Source organism: Octopus sinensis, linkage group LG9 (genome assembly GCF_006345805.1).
Source record: "Octopus sinensis linkage group LG9, ASM634580v1, whole genome shotgun sequence".
NCBI classification, from domain to species: Eukaryota; Metazoa; Mollusca; class Cephalopoda; order Octopoda; family Octopodidae; genus Octopus; species Octopus sinensis.
In genome coordinates this window covers 34583881-34603880 of record NC_043005.1, presented here as the reverse complement: position 1 = coordinate 34603880, position 20000 = coordinate 34583881, and the positions used below count along the sequence as shown (strand labels likewise).

At 34.2% G+C, this 20000-nt stretch overlaps 1 protein-coding gene across 1 annotated transcript in view; it reads left to right on the top strand.

The window, feature by feature from the left end:
- Positions 1-20000, top strand: part of LOC115215515 (ubiquitin-like modifier-activating enzyme 6) — a 393428-nt gene that overhangs the window by 345075 nt on the left and 28353 nt on the right. The window contains exons 13-22 of the mRNA XM_029784689.2: positions 3177-3243; positions 3387-3530; positions 7228-7289; positions 8776-8854; positions 12091-12168; positions 13099-13176; positions 13286-13334; positions 14031-14060; positions 16190-16295; positions 19831-19936. Of these exons, the coding sequence (XP_029640549.1) occupies positions 3177-3243; positions 3387-3530; positions 7228-7289; positions 8776-8854; positions 12091-12168; positions 13099-13176; positions 13286-13334; positions 14031-14060; positions 16190-16295; positions 19831-19936 (799 nt within the window). The remainder of the gene's footprint in view (positions 1-3176; positions 3244-3386; positions 3531-7227; positions 7290-8775; positions 8855-12090; positions 12169-13098; positions 13177-13285; positions 13335-14030; positions 14061-16189; positions 16296-19830; positions 19937-20000) is intronic.

Below are 20000 nucleotides of genomic sequence, written 5' to 3'. Positions count from 1 at the left end.
AACGTAGTTGGGTCTTAGACACCGTAAACTAGTAGGTTAATGCACATGCTATATTTACCTCCGCCAAGGAAGGAGGTTATGTTTTCATCGGCGTTGGTTTGTCTGTCTGTCCGTCTGTGGGAAAAATAACTCAAAAAGTTGCAAACGGTATTTGATGAAACTTGCAGGAAAAGTTGATGACACAAAGAATAGATGATGAAATTTTGGTAATGATCTAGGAAATTTTATGGATTCTTGAAGGATTTTTCATTTGTTATATTTACTTTACATGAAGTATTACAATGTTACGTTCCTTGATTATCTTACTTGAAAACACATTCATCATTTCCATGTAATCTATGGTGGCGCTGCTGTTTCCAAAGTTTATTATCGTTTCTCTATTAGTAATTTTACTCGCGCATCTATCTTAAAATGAGCTGCATGGTGGAGGTCTGTGCTCTCCAAGTGCTTTTCTAGTTTGGTTTGTAATCAATAACTGAAGAACATTTGTATGGGCTTCATTTATGCTTAGAAGGAAGACTTTGATACTGAAACTAAAAGAAAATAGTTGAATAGTTGCTCAGGATTTAACATATTTTCACATATTTTTCATAATAAACATAGTCATTCCAAACGGTTTTTATTCCAACAACTTGGTTCCTATGGTAGTGCAAGAACAGTTTATTATTGCTACCACTTAAACAATGCAGTTTGAAGTCTCCATCGGTTCAGCCATTTAATACAACTTACATATATCACTTCAGTAGCTGTTTTTTTCCAGTTTGAACAGAAGTAATGTGTGGACCATGCAGGCAATCGTACATACCCCAAGAAAGGGGGTCTTCTGTCCCCAGAGGTCCCATTACACATTATGTGAAAAGCTTTAAGAGTCTAAAACCATCTCTGGAACATAAATAATGTATGTTCCCAGTTTGGAAAAAATCAGTTGTGAACTTCAGAGGTTCTGCGGGTTTACACACACACAAACACACACGTTCTCAGTTTTATATATATTTTATATATATTTATTTTACACCACACCAAGGGGAGCTTATGAAAACACTTTTTCAATTTTGACACCCTGCTTAGCCTTCTGGACTGATCTTGTTTTGCACCATGCACTTAAAAACAATGGAAAATGTCTTTGTAGTAAAAAAAATGTTTGGAAATTTTTCTTTGCACTACACAATTAAAAATGATGGGAGAAGCATCGAAAGTAAAAAATGAAAAAATTTTGGAAATCAATGATCACAATTACAATCATGAGTTACTTTATTTTCAAACATAAAATGAAACTCAATTTAAAAACAATAGTACAACCTCTTTTAACTTTTTCATTCATACTGTCCCTCCATAAATCTTAAAATTTCAGTTTTATATATATATACACACACACACACACACACATATATATATATATATATATATATTACATTAGGGATAAAACTACTATTAGGCAAATCAAACAAAGAAAAACATAAGCCAATACATAAAATTAATTTAATTTATATTATTTTAAATATATATCAAAAGTATTAAAAGTTTAATAAAAGATAAAGAGTAAAACACTACGATCGTTTCATGGCTGTACAATTCGAATAACAATAATTTAAATTCAATTAATAATTCGAGTTATGGTTACAGTCAATCTTCAGGTTAATTGAAATATCTAAAAAATAATCAGAAATATTTAAACAATATTTTTAAGATATAAATAATATAATAATTTTACTTATAATAAACTCTATTATCAAACTAGAAACATAAAACTTAACAATTATGATTATATCAAAATCGACTATAATGTTAAATATTAATTTTAATTTATAAGGTAGGAAACCCACCAATAATCTAATATCGGTATTAATCTATATCTAATTACATAAATATTTAAAAATGACTATTATATATAAATTATCAATGAAAATATATAAATGTATATAAATATTATAATTAAAATCTAAAATAATCTCTATAAATAAATATATATGCACATATAATAAAAACCTAATAAATTAATTTTTCATATTTAAAGATGAAATAGCTAATTTCAAAATACAAATAAACAAACTTAAACGAACTTTCGGAAATCTTATGTAAAATACTTATAGAAATAATCAATTCGTAGTAATATAGTATCAAATAAATACTATAAATACAATTATCAATGGGAATAACTAGCGAATATCAATTTAAAAAAACAATAACTAAGTTATGCTATTAAATTAGACATGGCCTGGACCAATCTTTAGTCGAAACATATCTAAGTTTATCAAAGTTTATCTAATTTAATTATAAGAAATTTAAAACTACAATTAATACTATTAAAACATGTATATACAAAAGCCTAACTTTATACACCTCGTATGCTTGCTATCAAACAACAAATCTATCACTAAGTAGTATCTTACGAATAAACTTAAATTTAATATCTAATAATATAGAAAATTACGATAATTAGATCATTATATAAACAACGATATTTACATAAGGAAAATATTATTACACCAAAGACTTATACAATATTAAAATTTACAATTTGAAGATCTTAAATATAAATAAATACTTATCTTAGCGAGGTTTAGTATATATATATATATATGTATATATATATGTATATATATATATATGTATATATATATATGTGTGTATATATATATATGTGTGTGTGTGTGTGTGTATGCATATATATATATGCATACACACACATATATATATGTGTATATACATACATATATATATATTCTTTTATTCTTTTATTCTTTTACCAAACTGCTAAGTTACAGGGATGTAAACACACCAGACAATGGCGGCAGGAGTCAAACACAGACACAAAACATACATAAATATATACATATATATACATATATGCAACGGGCTTCTTTCAGTTTCTGTCTACCAAATCCACTAACAAGGCTTTTGTCAGCCTGAGGCTGACATTTGCTCAAGGTGCCACGCAAGGGGACTGAAACTGGAACCATGCAGTTGAGAAGCAAGCTTCTTACTATACAGCCATGTTTATATATATATATGTGTGTGTGTGTATTATTTACATTAAAAGTGAATTTAATGCAGGAGTATATTTTGGGATGTGCAGGAATGGAATTGATAACAATGGTCAATAAGCAATAATGACTTCAGTCAATTTTGTAAATGTAAAAAAAAAATGTATCTTATTTTGTCTTTTGTCTTTCTAGATGTTCTGATGATGCTGAGTTGTTGCTATCAAAAGCCAAAGAAATACATTCTTCTATGTCCATAAAGGTCTGTGATTATACTTAATTCTTACTTGAATTTTGTTTTGGCTTTTACTCATTGTTTACCAATGCCAGCTTTTGACTAATTCTGTCTTACAAGTGGTTTTTCAGTTAATAAATCATTTGTAAAAGCTATCATTATTATTTCAGGAGGAACTTGACGAAAGCCTTATCCAGAAGCTGGCATTCACATGTAAAGGTTGTCTCCCTCCTCTCTGTGCAGTTCTTGGAGGATTTATGGCTCAAGAAGTTCTTAAAGCAATCACAGGCAAATTTACCCCACTGAGCCAATGGGTAAGTAGTGACAGACAGACAGACATACATACACACATATATTTAAGTATTTAGGTGTGTGTGTGTGTGTGTATATATATCATCATCATTTAACGTCCGCTTTCCATGCTAGCATGGGTTGGACGGTTCAACTGGGGTCTGGGGAGCCCGAAGGCTGCACCAGGCCAGTCAGATCTGGCAGTGTTTCTACAGCTGGATGCCCTTCCTAATGCCAACCACTCCGAGAGTGTAGTGGGTGATTTTATGTGCCACCGACACAGGTGCCAGATGAGGCTGGCGAACGGCCACGCTCAGATGGTGTTTTTATGTGCCACCGACACAGGTGCCAGACGAGGCTGGGGAACGGCCACGCTCGGATGGTGTTTTTATGTGCCACCGACACAGGTGCCAGACAAGGCTAGCAGACGACCACGCTCGGATGGTGTTTTTTATGTGCCACCGACACAGGAGCCAGATGAGGCTGGCGATCGGCCACGATTGGATGGTGATTGCTATGTGCCCACAGCATGGAGGCCAGTCGGTGCGGCACTGGTTACGGCCACGTTCGGATGGTTTTCTCGTGTGCCACCGGCACTACCACAAGGATACAAATTCCATAATCAAAATAAGCAACAAGGATATCCAAAGGTATTGTAGTACAATCGTTTCATGCTACTTCATTTAATTAAACAATGTAAGTATTACATCAGTTTTAAAATGTAGAGCACTCTTCAGCTACATATGGAATTTTTAAAATTAAATTGACAATGTTCATTTTTATACTTATTCCATTTGCCAGCATTACAAAGAGGGTAGGTATATAGACAGAGTTGAATCTCATCAATAGAAACATGGTAGTAGAAGATCTTTACTCATGGGCAGATTTAAGTTAAATTCCTCATGAAAGGGTTGGATTTATGGCTCAGCCATTTAAACTACCCCTTCTTCTATCTATAGGTAGAAAAATTCTTGATTGTCTCCACTGAACTTAATAGAAAACCCCCTCCCCATTGATAAGTCTAAATAACAAAGTAAATTCAGTGATAGGAAATCTACCCATGAGTAAAGATTTTCTACTACAGTTTTTTACTGATGAAATTCACCTCTCTGTCTATATACCTACCCTCTTTGTAATGTTGGCAAATGGAATAAGTATAGAAATGAACATTGTCAATTTAATTTTAAAAATTCTATATGTGACTGAATACTTACATTGTTTAATTAAATGATATTATTGTTTTTATGTGCAGTAGTAACAGCAACGGCAGCGGGGGTAGTGATAAGGGTGGTAGTTGGGCCTCAGATTCCTGTGCTATCATAATAGTAGTAGTTGTAGTATTATTGCAGTATTAGTAGTATTTAGTATTAGCTGCTGCAGAATATTATTATTATTTTTATTTTTATCATTATCACCACCACTACCATTGTTGGAGGATAGATCATAATCTACAGGTCTATAAATAAATTCAGCAGATTGTGGGGAGGTCAGCCATAGAGACAAAAGAATCTTCGGACCCTTTGGGTCAGCAGAGGTCAAATGTGTTTACTACTACCAGTGCTACTTAGAGCCCTGCCTTGAAAAGAAGCAATTCAACCTGTTCTTCTTATAATTACTGTTAGAAAAAACAACAATAATATATATATATACATACTCACATACACACACACACACACACACACATATATATCTCTCTCTATATAAACGGCAGTTTGTCTGTCTGTGTGTCTGTCAGGTTGTACCCTCACCCTGACCACGGCTTTCAACCAATTCTGATGAAACTTGACACACACATAGCCCAATGTCATAATTCAAAACTAATGCAGCGAAAATTTTGAAAAGTTCCCCCAGTTCTGAAAAAAATCGATAGATTCGACATGGGGTCGAGAATCTAAGTTTTTTATATGCAACACATTTTCTGTTGTAGTTTTTGCAACTTGCAATCGATTTTCACCAAACTCATGGTGAAGCTTAATGTTACCCTAAGAAACTTAATTCTGACATTAGTTTTCCATGCAATACCCTACCATCAGAAAAAAGCGATAAAGATCATGCCATTTTGGGAAATCGGGTTCAAATTCAAGATGACATATTTTCGACAATATCTTTCACAAATTGGCAGGAATTTTTTTTTTAATTCACAGTGAGCATCATGTCTGCTCCAAGGAGCTATATGGCCCTTTTTATTCCAATAGGATTCTTTATTACTGGAAAAAATCGGTTAATTAAATCATATGTGGCACACATAGCAAACCAATTTGTGTATTAAACACAAACCACAGACTGTCTAGGGGACGCAACTTGACCTTTTTAACTCTTGGAACACGTGGGGTAAGTATCCCAAAATCTATAAAAATGTACAAAAACGGCAAAAAAGTGGGCAGCAATGTGAGTGACAACAACGTAAAAGTCAAAAGTGACCAAACTGAACAAACAAATGGAAAAGGTTTTTTGGTGCACACGACAAAAGCGGTTTATGATAAACCAAGAGTTTGCAAGTAGCGTCCGAGGACCCTTAGGGTGCGTCAAAAATTTAAGGTAAAACGTTTGGGGTGGTAGTTATAAAGAAAGTTTAAACAAAAAAAAGATTCAAATAACTTGCGGCTGCAGCAGCTATTAGCAGAAGTTGGGGTAAAGTCTCGAATGTAATTTCTTCCTGGTAGGAATTGGTTGGGTTGAATTATCGATAGCTGTTTGATAGTTATTTGGGAGTGAAGAGAGAAATGGTAATGTTCTTAGAATAAAAATGAGGATGATGTTTACATTTTCGAATACTCAGGGAGAGAAGAAAGGATAAGTATTCACACATAAGTTGTAGATATTAAAAGTTTTCTTTTTTTTAAGCTGATCGTTTGTGTGTTTGAAAGCCCTAGGTATGTAAGTTTCCTAACTTATTTTATTTTGAGGGAGTTTTAAAATATTCACAGGAAATTGTAGAAATAGTTGGAAATAGTTGGAAGAAGATATGTTCACCTTGTTGGATGTTTGAATTTCTGAATTTCTTTTTCTTTTGGAATTTTTCTTTTTTTTTAAAAAGTTTTGCTGTGGTTTAGAGATCTTTAGTTGTGTAGTATGTATATATTGGCAGGTGCTTACTTCCTTAATTTTTTATCGTGCATTTAATTGTGTTGTTACAATAAAAGGCATGTTTACATATTCTGTTAGTCAGGGAAGAAGGGAAGATAAAATGTTCACACAAAATTGGAGATATTTATAAATGTTTATTCAGAGAAAACTGTGGTGTTTTTTTTTTTTTCAATAAAAAGGCTGTTTCCATTTTTTAATATTTAGGTAAAAAGGAATGGAAAGAAAAGGAAGTTAAAATTTTTTCACAGAAAATTGTAGATATGAAGTTTTAAAAATTTGCTGGAGATGATCTTTTGTCTGTCAGAACAGAGAAAACTGTAGTGTTCTTGAAATAAAGAGGTTGTTTACATTTTCGAATACTCAGTGGGGTGGGGGGATGAAAGGTATTCACAGAAGGTGTAAATATTAAAAGTTTCAAAGCTGATTGTTTATGTGTAGATATGTAAGTTCCTTAACTTATTTTGAGGGAAATTCAAAATACTCACAGGAAACTAGATATTCCAGTCTTTTACAGTTATTTTTCTGTTGTCCTACTGGGTTGTATTAGTGTTTCTGTGTCTTATTATTATTATTATTATATTATTATTATTATTATTATTATTTATTTTTATGTTGGTGTTTGTTCTTTGACAGTTTTATTTAGATGTGACAGATGTGATGTTAAATGATGCCCCTGATAACAGCTTCTATCCAAAGTAAGTGAAACAATTGGCTGTCAGTTAATATTTTCATTCAAATTCTTTTCAGTTTTTACTGTTAACCACAACCATTTCTGTTATTTTTATATAATTCTTCAATTTTATTAAAGTTCTGTTCTGTGTCAATATAACAACACAGACATTTCACTGCCACACAGCAAACCAGCAGGAAGACACCACTTGTATAAGGGTTCAAACTGCTAGGAATAACAAACAAATCTCCTTCAAAAGACACAGAAAGCCTTCTGTATAGTTACTTATCCTGCTAGGAATAGCAACTAAATCTCCTTCAAAGGACACCCAACCATTTTAAAATGTAAGCTACATTGAATGATATGGAGCTAAATGCAACGACTCTAGGGAAATGCAGGAGGGCTGAGCTGGGGCTAAGCAACAACAACATATATGCAGCAGCTAAATGGTAACTGATCTGTGTCCTTAAAATATCGAAAAGTATGTCTTGTGCTTCAAATCCCACTGAGGTCAACTTTGTCTTTCATCTTTCAGAGTTGATATGTCACAAAAATCAATATTAAATCTCACCTACCTTACAACTACTGTGACTTACCACAAGATGAACCAACAATATGTATATTATTTGGTGAACCAAAATACTTTACAGTCTTATGTAGGCAACTTATCAGAGACTTTGAAGACACTGTCAACCTTTTACTTGTAAAAATAAGCGTGAGGATTTCTACTTAATTGTATTGGAGGATCCTTCAATTAATATTTGACTGTTTTTGTAACAACTATACATAAAATCAAACACAGATATATACTTGTGTGTATGTATATATGTGCATAGCACTGAGAAGTAGCAGAGATTACTCTCCGATACTTCTTGGTGCTTCACAGGTATTACTGATCACCAGTTCCTCTTCTTCTGACTATCAAGGTAACAAAAAACGGGCCATATATTATCTTTTATGTCATTTTGTTGACATAAAGTAAAATCTTTAATCTGCCTTCATTAAATTCTAGAACAATCTCCCAGATAGGAATGGCACTTATTAGCTGTCTCAAATTTTAACATAGTGTCCGATGAAGTTTGATTGTTTGGTCTTATTCTTAGTCAACTCTGTTTATAAACAAATGGTCAAGAGGTAGTTAATCACATGAAACCTTGAAGTAGTATTTCTGGTTGTGATCAATGATTCTTCTTCGTGATCATTTAAGATATGGAACATATAACATGTTGTGATCTTTGTTTGAAAAATGATCAGGAAGTTTATTGAGAGAGACTCAAGTCCTATATTAAACAGATTGAGCTGCATCAATGTATGAACTCCTCTATTTGCACAGCCCATTACTACTCCAAGTCGTTAATTTGATCAAGAAATCAATACTTTTCATTTTGAATCTTCCCTAACAGTAGAAGAAAGGGATTCCTTTGTGTTAAAAGTTTAAGTCTGTTGTAAAACATTACCCATTAATGTTTCTTTCTCTTTATAAAAATGTGTTGATGCTTGTTCTCTTCAAGGAATGACCGTTATGATTTGTTAAGACTGTGCATTGGAGAAAACACCTTATATAAACTTAGGAACATCCATTTGTTTATGGTGAGTAATTTAATGTAAATGACTTTAACACATATTATAAACTTCTTCATGACTGTAATTATTTTTATTATTATTATTGTTGAGTGAAAGAGTAGCACATGCTATCTAAGTGACCGTGGGGTACCAATACATGAAACCCAATATATCCATCATGACTACCTGTCTGATAAGGGTACACCAGGCACATACATCACAACCATATGTGCATGATATGTTTATTTAAGGATGATGAAAGAAACAATACTGTTTCCAGGGGTGAATTATTCAAACCCCAAAGAATTCCTCTCAACACATGGCTATGATACTCCCCAACTATTGCTTGTAATTAGAGATGCACATATTGTCAGCCACTAAGGGACATGCTCAGCTGGTGAAGATCAAGCAACTGACAAACAAATCTGTGGTATTGAGCAGAATATTTGCTGTGACCCATCTTTTACACCAAGACAAAACATGTACATGTGAACACTTACAATCAGTTAAGACCAGAAGCCATGAGAGCTACTGCCTGGTATGGCATCAGAGTATTATCATCATCATCATTATTATTATTATTATTCAGTAGTTTTATTTTTATAGCGTGCTTTCACTTTAACCGAGCGCAGCTCTGTGTGCCTTGGGTATGTGCTGTGATTTGTTGTGAAGCTCTGATGGTTATTGTATGGAAAGTGTTCTGCGTAGGATGTGTGCAGTGCCTAGTAGTGCAATTTTCTGTATGTTATATGTGTTTGTAAGTCCTGGTGTTTTTGTTATGTATTTGTCTGAATATTTTTTTATCATGCCTAATGCACCTATTATGATAGGAATTGTTTCTGTTTTTAGATTCCACATTCTGGTTACCTCTATTTCCAGGTCTTTGTATTTTGAAAGTTTCTCCATTTCTTTTAGAGACACTTTGTCATCTGCCGGTATTGATACATCAATTAGAAAGCATCTTTTTTCTTCATGATCTCTGACAACTATATCTGGTCTGTTGGCCTTAATTTCTCTATCTGTGTGTATCGGCATATCCCAGAGTATGGTTGCTTTCTCGTTTTCTGTGACCTTTTCTGGTGTGTGCCTATACCATCTTCTTTCTGTTGTTATTCCATAATGTTGGCATAGCTTCCAGTGTATGTAGGTTCCAACTCTGTCATGTCTGTGAATATATTCCTTCTTAGCCAGGACTGGGCAGCCAGAGATAATATGATTTATTGTTTCTTGTCCATCTCCACATATTCTGCAGTTACTTGTTATATTTCTTTTCATTACATGTTTTTGGTAATTTCTGGTGGGGAGGCTTTGGTCTTGTGCTGCAATTAAAAACCCTTCTGTCTCTGCTTTGAGTCCTGAGCTTCTCAACCATTGCTGGGATTTTTCTTTGTCTATTTCTTTTGCATTTAGTTTAGTCCAGTATTTACCATGAAGGGGCTTTTCTTGCCATCGTTTTATCATGGTTCTTTACTGTTCTAGTTTTAGTTTGGATTTCATTTGTTTTATAGCTTTTGTTGTTTCTTCTTCTTCTTCATATTTATTAGGTGGTATGATTTCTTGTTTGTATTTGTCAGCTTCCTTAAATACTGAGAACAGTTTTTTGTTTTGCTCGTGTTTTGCCGCTATTTGTATCAGTTTTCCTTCCTTCTGAAGTAGATATTTTTGCAGTCCTGTGGTAGTTATTTTATAGTAGTTTTCCAGCTGTATAAGGCCTCTACCACCTTCTATACGTTGTATATATAGTCTTTATATGTCAGATTTTGGGTGATGCATCCTAGATCCTGTCATTATTTTTCTTGTTTTCCTATCTATTTTGGTCAGTTCATTTAGTGTCCAGTTAAGGATATTGTAGCTGTAACTTATAACTGGGACAGCTAAAGTGTTAATACCTATTATCTTGTTTTTAGCATTGATCTAACTCATCTATAATATTCTTTTTTTATTTTCTCTTTCATTTGTGTGTGTTGTGTCTTATCTAGTTCATGGATTCCTAAGTATTTGTAAGTTTGGCTTTGGTCTAATTCTTTTATTTCATTGGTTTTATCTAGTGTGATGTTGCTACTCTTAACTAGTTTTCCTCTTTTCAGGGTTACTTTGGCGCATTTCTCTAATCCAAATTTCATATCTATTTCTTTGATAAATCCATGAACTGTCTTTAATAGTGTTTCCAGCTGTTTGTCATTTGCAGCTTATAGTTTTAGGTCATCCATATATAAAAGGTGGCTGATCGTTTTGCCATAACATTTATATCCGCATCCAGTTCTATTTAGCATATCAGATAGAGGTGACAGTGCCAAACAGAAAAGGAGTGGAGAGAGCGTGTCTCCCTGGAATATTCCTCTTCTTATGGGGATGGCTTTGGTTTTCATGAGTCCCTCTTTTGTTTGGAGGTGTAGGACTGTTTGCCATTTATTCATAGAGTGTCCTATGAATTTTATAATTGTTAGTGCTACTTTGTTAATGGCTAGTGTTTCGAGGATCCATGTGTGGGGGATGCTATCAAACACCTTTTTGTAGTCGATCCTTAAACGCCTTTTTGTAGTTGATCCTTAAACGCCTTTTTGTAGTCGATCCTCAAACGCCTTTTTGTAGTCGACCCTTATTATTATTATTATTATTATCATCATCGTCATCGTTATTGCTATTGCTGTTGCTATTACTAATTTCTGCTGAGGTCAGTTTTGCCTTTCATCCTTTCGGGGATCACTGAAAAAAGTACTGGGGTTGATGTAATTAACTATCTCCCTCCCCAAAATTTTCAGACTTTGTCCCTGTAGTCGAGAGGATTATTATTATTATTATTGTTATTATTATTATTATTGCTGTTGTAGATGTTGTTAGAGTGTTTGAAGAAATGCTTTGCAGCTATTGTTCTGGCTCCTTACTTTCTGATTTCAAATCCTGTCAATGAAATAAAGTACCAGTCAAACTCTAGTGCTGATGGTAGTGACTGATCCCCTCCCCTTAAAAGTGCTGACCTTGTGCCTAAATGATAAACTATTGCTATTATTTTTGCTGTTATTATGGCTATGGTTCAGGGCAGTGGATTGGCAGAATTATTACAGCATCCAAGTGCCTTGTAGTATTTGTTTCAAATTTTTACATTTTGAGTTGAAATCCCACCAGAGTCAATTGTACTAATCATTCCCCCACACCTCATTATCACCATCATCATCATCATCATCTGTTCAATATGATCATTATCTAGTGATTCAGTGCTAGTTATGTTATTTACTAATGTCTGGCCATTTAATTTTTTTTAGGTTGGATGTGGAGCCATTGGGTGTGAAATGTTGAAAAACTTTGCTTTGCTTGGTTTAGCGACTCAAGGAGATGGTTTGGTTTGTACAATGACTATATATTCCTCCACTTTGAAGAACAGTGACATATAAACATGCATTAAACACACACACACATTATTATTTATTCTGACACCATGTAAATTATTTGCTTGTTGTCATGTTGTGTTGACTGGGTGGTTTAAAACAATGACCTGCTCACCACTAAAAATCAGTATCCTTTAGTAGCAATAGGACAGACACATCAGTTTATGTGTGATAGTTGGTGGTTATGTGGTTAGTAAGCTTACTTCACAACTATATAGATCTGGGTTTGATCCCACCAGGTGCCAACCTGGGGCAAGTGTCTTCTATTCTGGCTTGACCTATTGCTTTTTTTTGTAAAATTTGGTAAATGGAACTGTATTGAGCCTATCATACATGCAACTAAAACCTCTCAATTCTATGTATAGAACAAATCCCAAAGTTCACCTGATCTTTCATTACCATGTTTCAGTCATGTCTTTGTTTTAATAAATCTTGAAAATAATGAAGATTTAGTAAAATAACTATCATTATTAAGCAGGTGTTTAGAACATAAGTTAGCATGAAATTTTTGAGGTTTCTATCACATACCTAGGAGTAGTCTCAGGTGGATACGGTGTATCATTGATGCATTGTTAGCCATTTCAAAGAGATGAAAAGGAAAATTGTTTCCAACTTTGAATTAAACTAAGACTGAAAATTTAATTCTAAATTCCTCAGTGTTAATTAACTCTTCTAATCAAGTCACAGAAGTGATGTAAATTTTAGTCTCACAGCCACTTTTGTAGTTGGTAGCATACACAAGATGTTTCATTTTATAAGGAATGAAGCCTGAGAAAGCTAAACTTATCTTAATAAATGTCACTAAGATAAAAGCATACTTAAAACAAAAGCAAAAACAGTTGAAGAATTAATCTCTGATCTTAATCTTAATTTTTCATGTTGCAGATTACTATCACAGATAATGATTTGATTGAAAAATCAAACTTAAATCGACAGTTTCTGTTCCGACCTCAGCATATTAGAGTAAGTCACTGGTTTTCAGTAGTATATCTTGACAATTTCTTTTGCTGTTTTACAATTTTCAACTAAAACTGCTAATTCTAAATATTTCTTTTACCATTTTCTCCTGTAGCATCCTAAGAGTACAACAGCAGCCAATTCTGTCTTAGAGATAAACCCCGGTGAGTTCTTAACATTTCACATGGGATGTGAAGCCATGGATTCATTCTTAGTTTTGGTTCTGACAATACTTGTCAACTTATTTCTTGAATCTTACAAATTTTTAACAAATGCTATTTATGTAAAGCCTAGTAACATGGAAGCTATTTCAATAAAATATGAGCTGTTTATCTCTTTAGGCAGAGATATCTTTGAAATATTCTTGCTTCAAGTACAAGCATGGCTGTGTGGTTAAGAAGCTCATTTTGTAACTACACAGTTTCAAGTTCATTCACACAGTGCAGCAAAACTTCAACCATAGTTTTGGGTTCAATAATGCTTTATGAGTGTAATTAGGTAAATGGAAACTGTAAAGAAGCTTTTTGTATATGTATACACATATATATTGCCGTGTATGTCAGTGAATGATATGCACATTGGTAAAAAAAAACACTAAACCAGTATGTCAAACAAAATTATTTTGTGATATTTTATTCTGCCCATGTTGCACAAACAGTCTTTGATCATTTTCACTAATGGAAATATAGTGAACCACAGGCAGACCCATTGGATGTTCACAGCTAATGACAGCATTGTTGTTGTATGTGTTATTCCTGTGTGTGTATGGATGTGACTGACAGGTACAGCCATTGACAATATTTTTCTTAAAATAAATCATCTGAAAATGCTTCATTGATTCCAATTTTTTGTAATTTCAGCTCTTAAAATTGATGCACATCAAAATAAAGGTAAAGAATATATAATTCTTTGATTTGATTTCAATGATTACATGTGTGTATGTGTGTTTTAAGGGTTTTTTAGTTTTGCAGACTGCATGGCAATCTTACTAGTGCTGGTGCTATGAAAATATGCATTCTGTACACTTTCAAAGTATTTTGCCTTAGGAAGGGGCATCCAACTATAAAAACTAATGACAAACAGGCATTGGAGCTTAGCACAGCCTTCTGACTTGTCAGATATTGTCATTTCCAGTACAAGAGACAAGATGGATGATGATGATGGTGACACACACACACACACAGAGTTTCTATAGTTTGTATATATATTATCATCATCATCAATTAATGTCCTCTTTCTATGTTGGCATGGGTTGAATGATATATATCTATATATCTATTTATATATATGTATAAAATTGAAAAAGTGAAAAAAATAGAGTCAACAAGAAGGAGTAAAGTTAGACAGCTTTTTAATAAACACTACACATGTTTCGATACAACATAGATCCACATATACTCAAGATTTTAAGTAAGCAATGGTTTACCTGTATAATGGGATCCAGATGTATCTTCTCAGATGATACTTACTTTAAATCTTGTGTAAGTTGCTTACTTTATATCTTGTGTATATGTGGATCTATGTTGTATCAAAACCTGTGTAGTGTTTATTAAATAGCTATCTAACCATACTCGTTGTTGATTCTATTTTTTCAGTTTTATTTTCACACGTGATGAATGCCTAAACCTAAATTCGGAAGTTTACCATAATACTACATGTTATTTGGTAATTCTAAGGGTGAATGAGCTCTATTTTGTACTCTACTACATTCCTAATGGAATACACCTTATATATATATATATATATGGTGACTTTCACTCTAAAGCAGGGCTGGTCAACCTAAGGCCTGCAGCTCACAGGCAACTATCTTGTGGCTCGCTTGATACTTTCTTGAAACAGGTTTATTTAAACAAATATTTTTTAAAATTTATCAAAAATTAAGGATTGTAATGAAAAGTAAAAAAAGAATGATACTACTAGGCACAGGAGTGGCTGTGTGGCTTGCCTACCAGCCACATGGTTCCAAGTTCAGTCCCACTGCATAGTACCTTGGGCAAGTGTTTTCTATTATAGCCTCAGGCTGACCAAAGCCTTGTGAGTGGATTTGGTAGACTGAAACTGAAAGAAGCCCATCGTATATATATGTGTGAATGTTTGTGTGTCTGTGTTTGTTCCCCACTCCCAAATCATTGCTTGACAACTAATGTTGGTGTGTTTACGTACCCATAATTTAGTGGTTCAGCAAAAGAGACCGATAGAATAAGTACTAGGCTAACAAAGAATAAGTCCTAGGGTCGAGTTGTTCGACTAAAGGCAGTGCTCCAGGATGGTCAGAGTCAAATGACTTAAACAAATAAAAGAATATTGTTTTTGCAATGATAATATTTCATATTGAATTAACAATCGTTCATTCATTATTGTAATAATAGCATGAGAAAGCAAAATGCTTTCAATTCTGTTATTATACAAGCGGCTCTCAAAACCTTTCTGTGATTAAAGTGACCTGCAATGTAATTCAAATTGGCCTGGCCTGCTGTAAAATGTACCTGACAAACTGCCATACCTTTCAAGTCTTAACATTGTTACAAAACAATGAAGTCAGCACCAATCTTTATGACTGTTATTAAAACTCAGTGCCTACAAATACCAAGTATTAAAGCATGATATCACAGATAAGCTTTTAAACTGAATAAATACACGTGGAGGCTGTAATTTAGATTTAGTATAAGAAATGAAAACTCTTATCAAAGGTTTAGAAAAACTCTAAGGAAATTTCTCAAATAAACCCTTGGTAATACTTCCAAAACTGTGTGTGTGTGTACACTTTAGTTTTCCCTAATTAATTTTATCATCTGATGTTCTCAATGTTGTGTATCAAGTTCAATACAATCAACATAATTATCTCCCTGAAATTATTTGCCCTATACCGTCATTATAAGCTATCATTAAAGGTATACCTTATTCTTACCTTTCATCTTTATCTTTTATATTTTACCTTTATTACATTGAAATATTTTTTCTGATAAATAAAATACAAAACCTTTTTTCTTACATTTTCATTTTTCCTATTTTTGTTTAGTGTGTCCCCAAACAGAACACACAATCTATACTGATACTTTCTTCGAAAACCAACATGTTCTAGTTAATGCATTAGACAATGTTGAAGCACGGCGCTATATGGACAGGTAAGAGAGGCAGACAACTTTTTCTAATTCATAAAAATAAACTCCATATATCTATTTTCATCATGTTCATGTTGTTTATAGACTTGTACTGATGTAGTTGCCTATATTTATGCATTTCTCAGTATACAGTGATACCTTGCAGTACGACTTTAATTCATTCTATGACTGAGCTCGCTTTACGATTTACTCATTTTACAAATCAGTTTTCTCCATTGAAATTAACTAAAATATAATTAATCCATTCCAGCCCACCAAAACCACTCCAAAATAAACAAATGGTGTAGCTACAAGTAAAATGATAATTATAAAAAATTATATAAATTATATAAATGACAATTATAAAAAGAGAATGCATAAGAAATATGTAAACTGATTTTATTAACTGAATTACCTTAAAGATGGGACGATTTGTGTGTAAGGAAGACAATAGAGCAAGGAGGAGGAGGATTACTGTTTGGAAGGTGGATCTCCTTCCATTAAGACTTCAAGAACAATTTCTGATGTTTCTCTCTCACTTCGCTTAATTTAGGCTTTTTAGACACACTTTCTTCACTTTTTACACTTGCAGGTGTTTTCATTACAAGCATATCAAGAGAAGTCTGCTTTTTCCTGCCTCTTAAAATGTTACATAAATGTGCCAGAGCAGTGTCATTAAATAAAGTAGCTCTATAACTTGTAGCTACTTTTTCAGGATGATATTTTTCTACAAATTTAGAAACATGCCGCCACTTTACCAACACAACCTTTATGTCACTCATAGAGATAGCATTCTCCATTACACTGTCCTCTGCTATACTGCCAGGTCATATCAATGATTTTACAATGTTGTAGTACTCCTTTCAAAACTCCTGAAGGGTTAGATTTGTATTTTCGGTGACTTTAAAGCACTGAAGAAACAGGTGTTTGGTGTACGATTTCTTAAAATTAGAAATTACCTGTTGGTCCATGGGCTGCAAGATAGTGGTGGTGTTGCATGAAAGGTACATAACTTTTATAAATTTAAATTCATCCAAGACATCATCTTCAAGGTTAGGAGGGTGAGCAGGAACATAGTTGAGGTTGAAGAGTGTTCTCCAGAAGATACTTTCTCACTGTTGGTCTGAAGACAAGGTTGACTCACTTGGAGAAGAATTGCCTGGTGACCCAGGCTTCCATGTTTGCCCCCCACATGACCTGCAGCTTCTCTTTCAGGATTTTGCGCAACTTGAACACTCATAAGTTTTCAGAATGGTAGACACGGAGTGGCTTAATTTTCAAGTCTCCACTCACATTGGCACAAAGGGCAAATGTTAGCCTATCTTTGATAGGCTTGTGGCCTGGCATTTTCTTCTCTTCTGCAGTCATGTAGGTTCTTCTGGGCATTTTTTTGCCAAAAATGGCCAGTTTCATCACAGTTGAATACCTGTTGTACAATGTACTCCTCAGCTGCGATGAGCTGACAGAATTCACACATGAAATCCTCAGCTGTTTTCATGTCAGAACTCGTTGCTGCTCCATATCTGATGACACTGTGAACACCAGTCCTCTTCCTGAAATTATCAAACCAGCCACAACTGGCCTTAGATGCATCTGCTGATGTCTCCTTTGTTGTCATTCTAGGGTTCTGCTTCAGAAGATTCCCATATAGTGCTCATACTTTCTAGCAGATGATGGTCTCCATAATCATATCCCCTGCAAGTTGCTTCTCATTGATCCACAAGCAATTTTTCCATCCTTTTGTAGACAGATGTGTGTTGCTTAGAGAGCCTGGAGACACCCTTTGCTGTCGTAATGGCCTTGATCTCATCCTTTTTCTTTAGGATGGTGCAGATCATCAACTTGCTTCAGTCGTATTAACATGCTATGTCCACTATATACACTCCTCTCCATGTTTATCAACGATTTCCTTCTTCAATTCTATCATAATAAGCTTTTTCTTCTTCTCAGCACTGTCCTTTGCACTTATATTCTTAGGATTTGGCTAACACAACTAATTATCATAAAATAATAGCAAAAAGCGCACAAAACTAAACAAAAACAGTGGGAAAAACACAACAAAGATGCTTCCATGAGATACACATGAACTGAGCGAGCAAAGACTTTGCTTGTTGGGAGAGCATGTGTGAGTACCAACTAGCGGTAGCTTGTATGAAACTTTCTTGTACTGCGGATTTCCACTCATACTTCAAGACAAAAATTTGCACGAGCCTCAACTTGTACAGCAAATTCCTCGTACAATGATGCACTCATACTGCAAGGTTCTACTATATCATATATATATATACATGCATACATATCATCATCATCATCATCATTTAATGGTCGTTGTCCATGCTGGCATGGGTTTGATGGTTTGACTAGGGCTGGCAAGCTGGAAGACTGCTCCAGACTCCATATATGTATAAATCATCTTCATCATCAGACATCCTTTTTCCATGCTGGCATGGATTGGACCATTTGACAGGAGCTGGCAAGCCAGAGGACTGCACCAAGCTCTACTCTCTGCTTTGGCATTGTTTTGGTTTCTTCTTAACACCAGCCACTTAACAGAGTGTACTAGGTGCTTATTACGTGGAACCAGCAGCTGTGAGGTCATCAAGTAACTTCCATGACAATGCTCACTCAAAGAGGAGGAGTAGTATTGTGGGAGGTGGCTTTGTGCCAGGTGATAAGAGGTTAGAATATGGTAGATGGAACAGAAACAGGTATCTTGCAGTGAAGGAGAAGCATGGCTACTTCAGTTGGAAAAGAGAGAGAATGGTGGTGAGGATGTGTTGGAGCATACCCTCAAGGCACAGGGAGGTGTATATAATTGAAGTGGTACAGAATATTGGATTGGATGAATAGGCAGCAAACTTGCGAGAGTGCCAAAGGCAAGTGAAAAATAGAGAGGCAGAGAAAGGGGAATGTAGTGAGTGGTGAACATTACCCTCTTTATATGATATAAAGAGGGAGTGAGATAATTGATGTATAGACATCAAAAAATAAATCCATAGTAACTAAAATCTCAGTAAATAGCAAATTGTTAAATCTAAGTGGGATCAACTTGCATGGATGTTTATAATTGACTTAAATGATTTTTAAAAGCTATGTACTTAGCAGAAAAACATAAATTTCGCATATTATTCATACTTGAATTGTGCTCAACAAAGCATAGCCTTCTTGATGATTTGGTTAAACATTATTTTTGAATAAATTTGACTTGATTTTATCTAAATTAGGTATGTATCATAATTATGTAATTTTACATTTGATGGTGTTTATCTTGAAACACTTGTTGAGCACAATTATGAACTAGATGCAAACTTTATGCTTTTCTGGTAATGATATATGTATTGGTGTCAGCATGAAAAAGCAGTTTCTTTGCTTATATTCTGTAACTTAGCAGTGCAACAAATAGATTCGATAAAATAAGTACCAGTCATAAAAATATGGGGTCAATATGATCAACTTGGGTATGTGTGTGTGTGAGCGTGTGCACGTTTGTGTATATGAGCATGTATATGTGGATGTGTTCAATTATGTTTTTCTCATTTTGACTCCTTTCCCCTTCTAGTCGTTGCGTCACCAACCAGCGTGCTCTTCTTGAATCTGGTACAATGGGGACTAAAGGACATGTACAAGTTATTGTTCCCCACCTCACTGAGTCCTACAGTAACCAGGTAAGGCTGTCTGTCCATATTTCTCTCTCATTCATCTAACTTGATCTGTTTATAAACTTCAAAA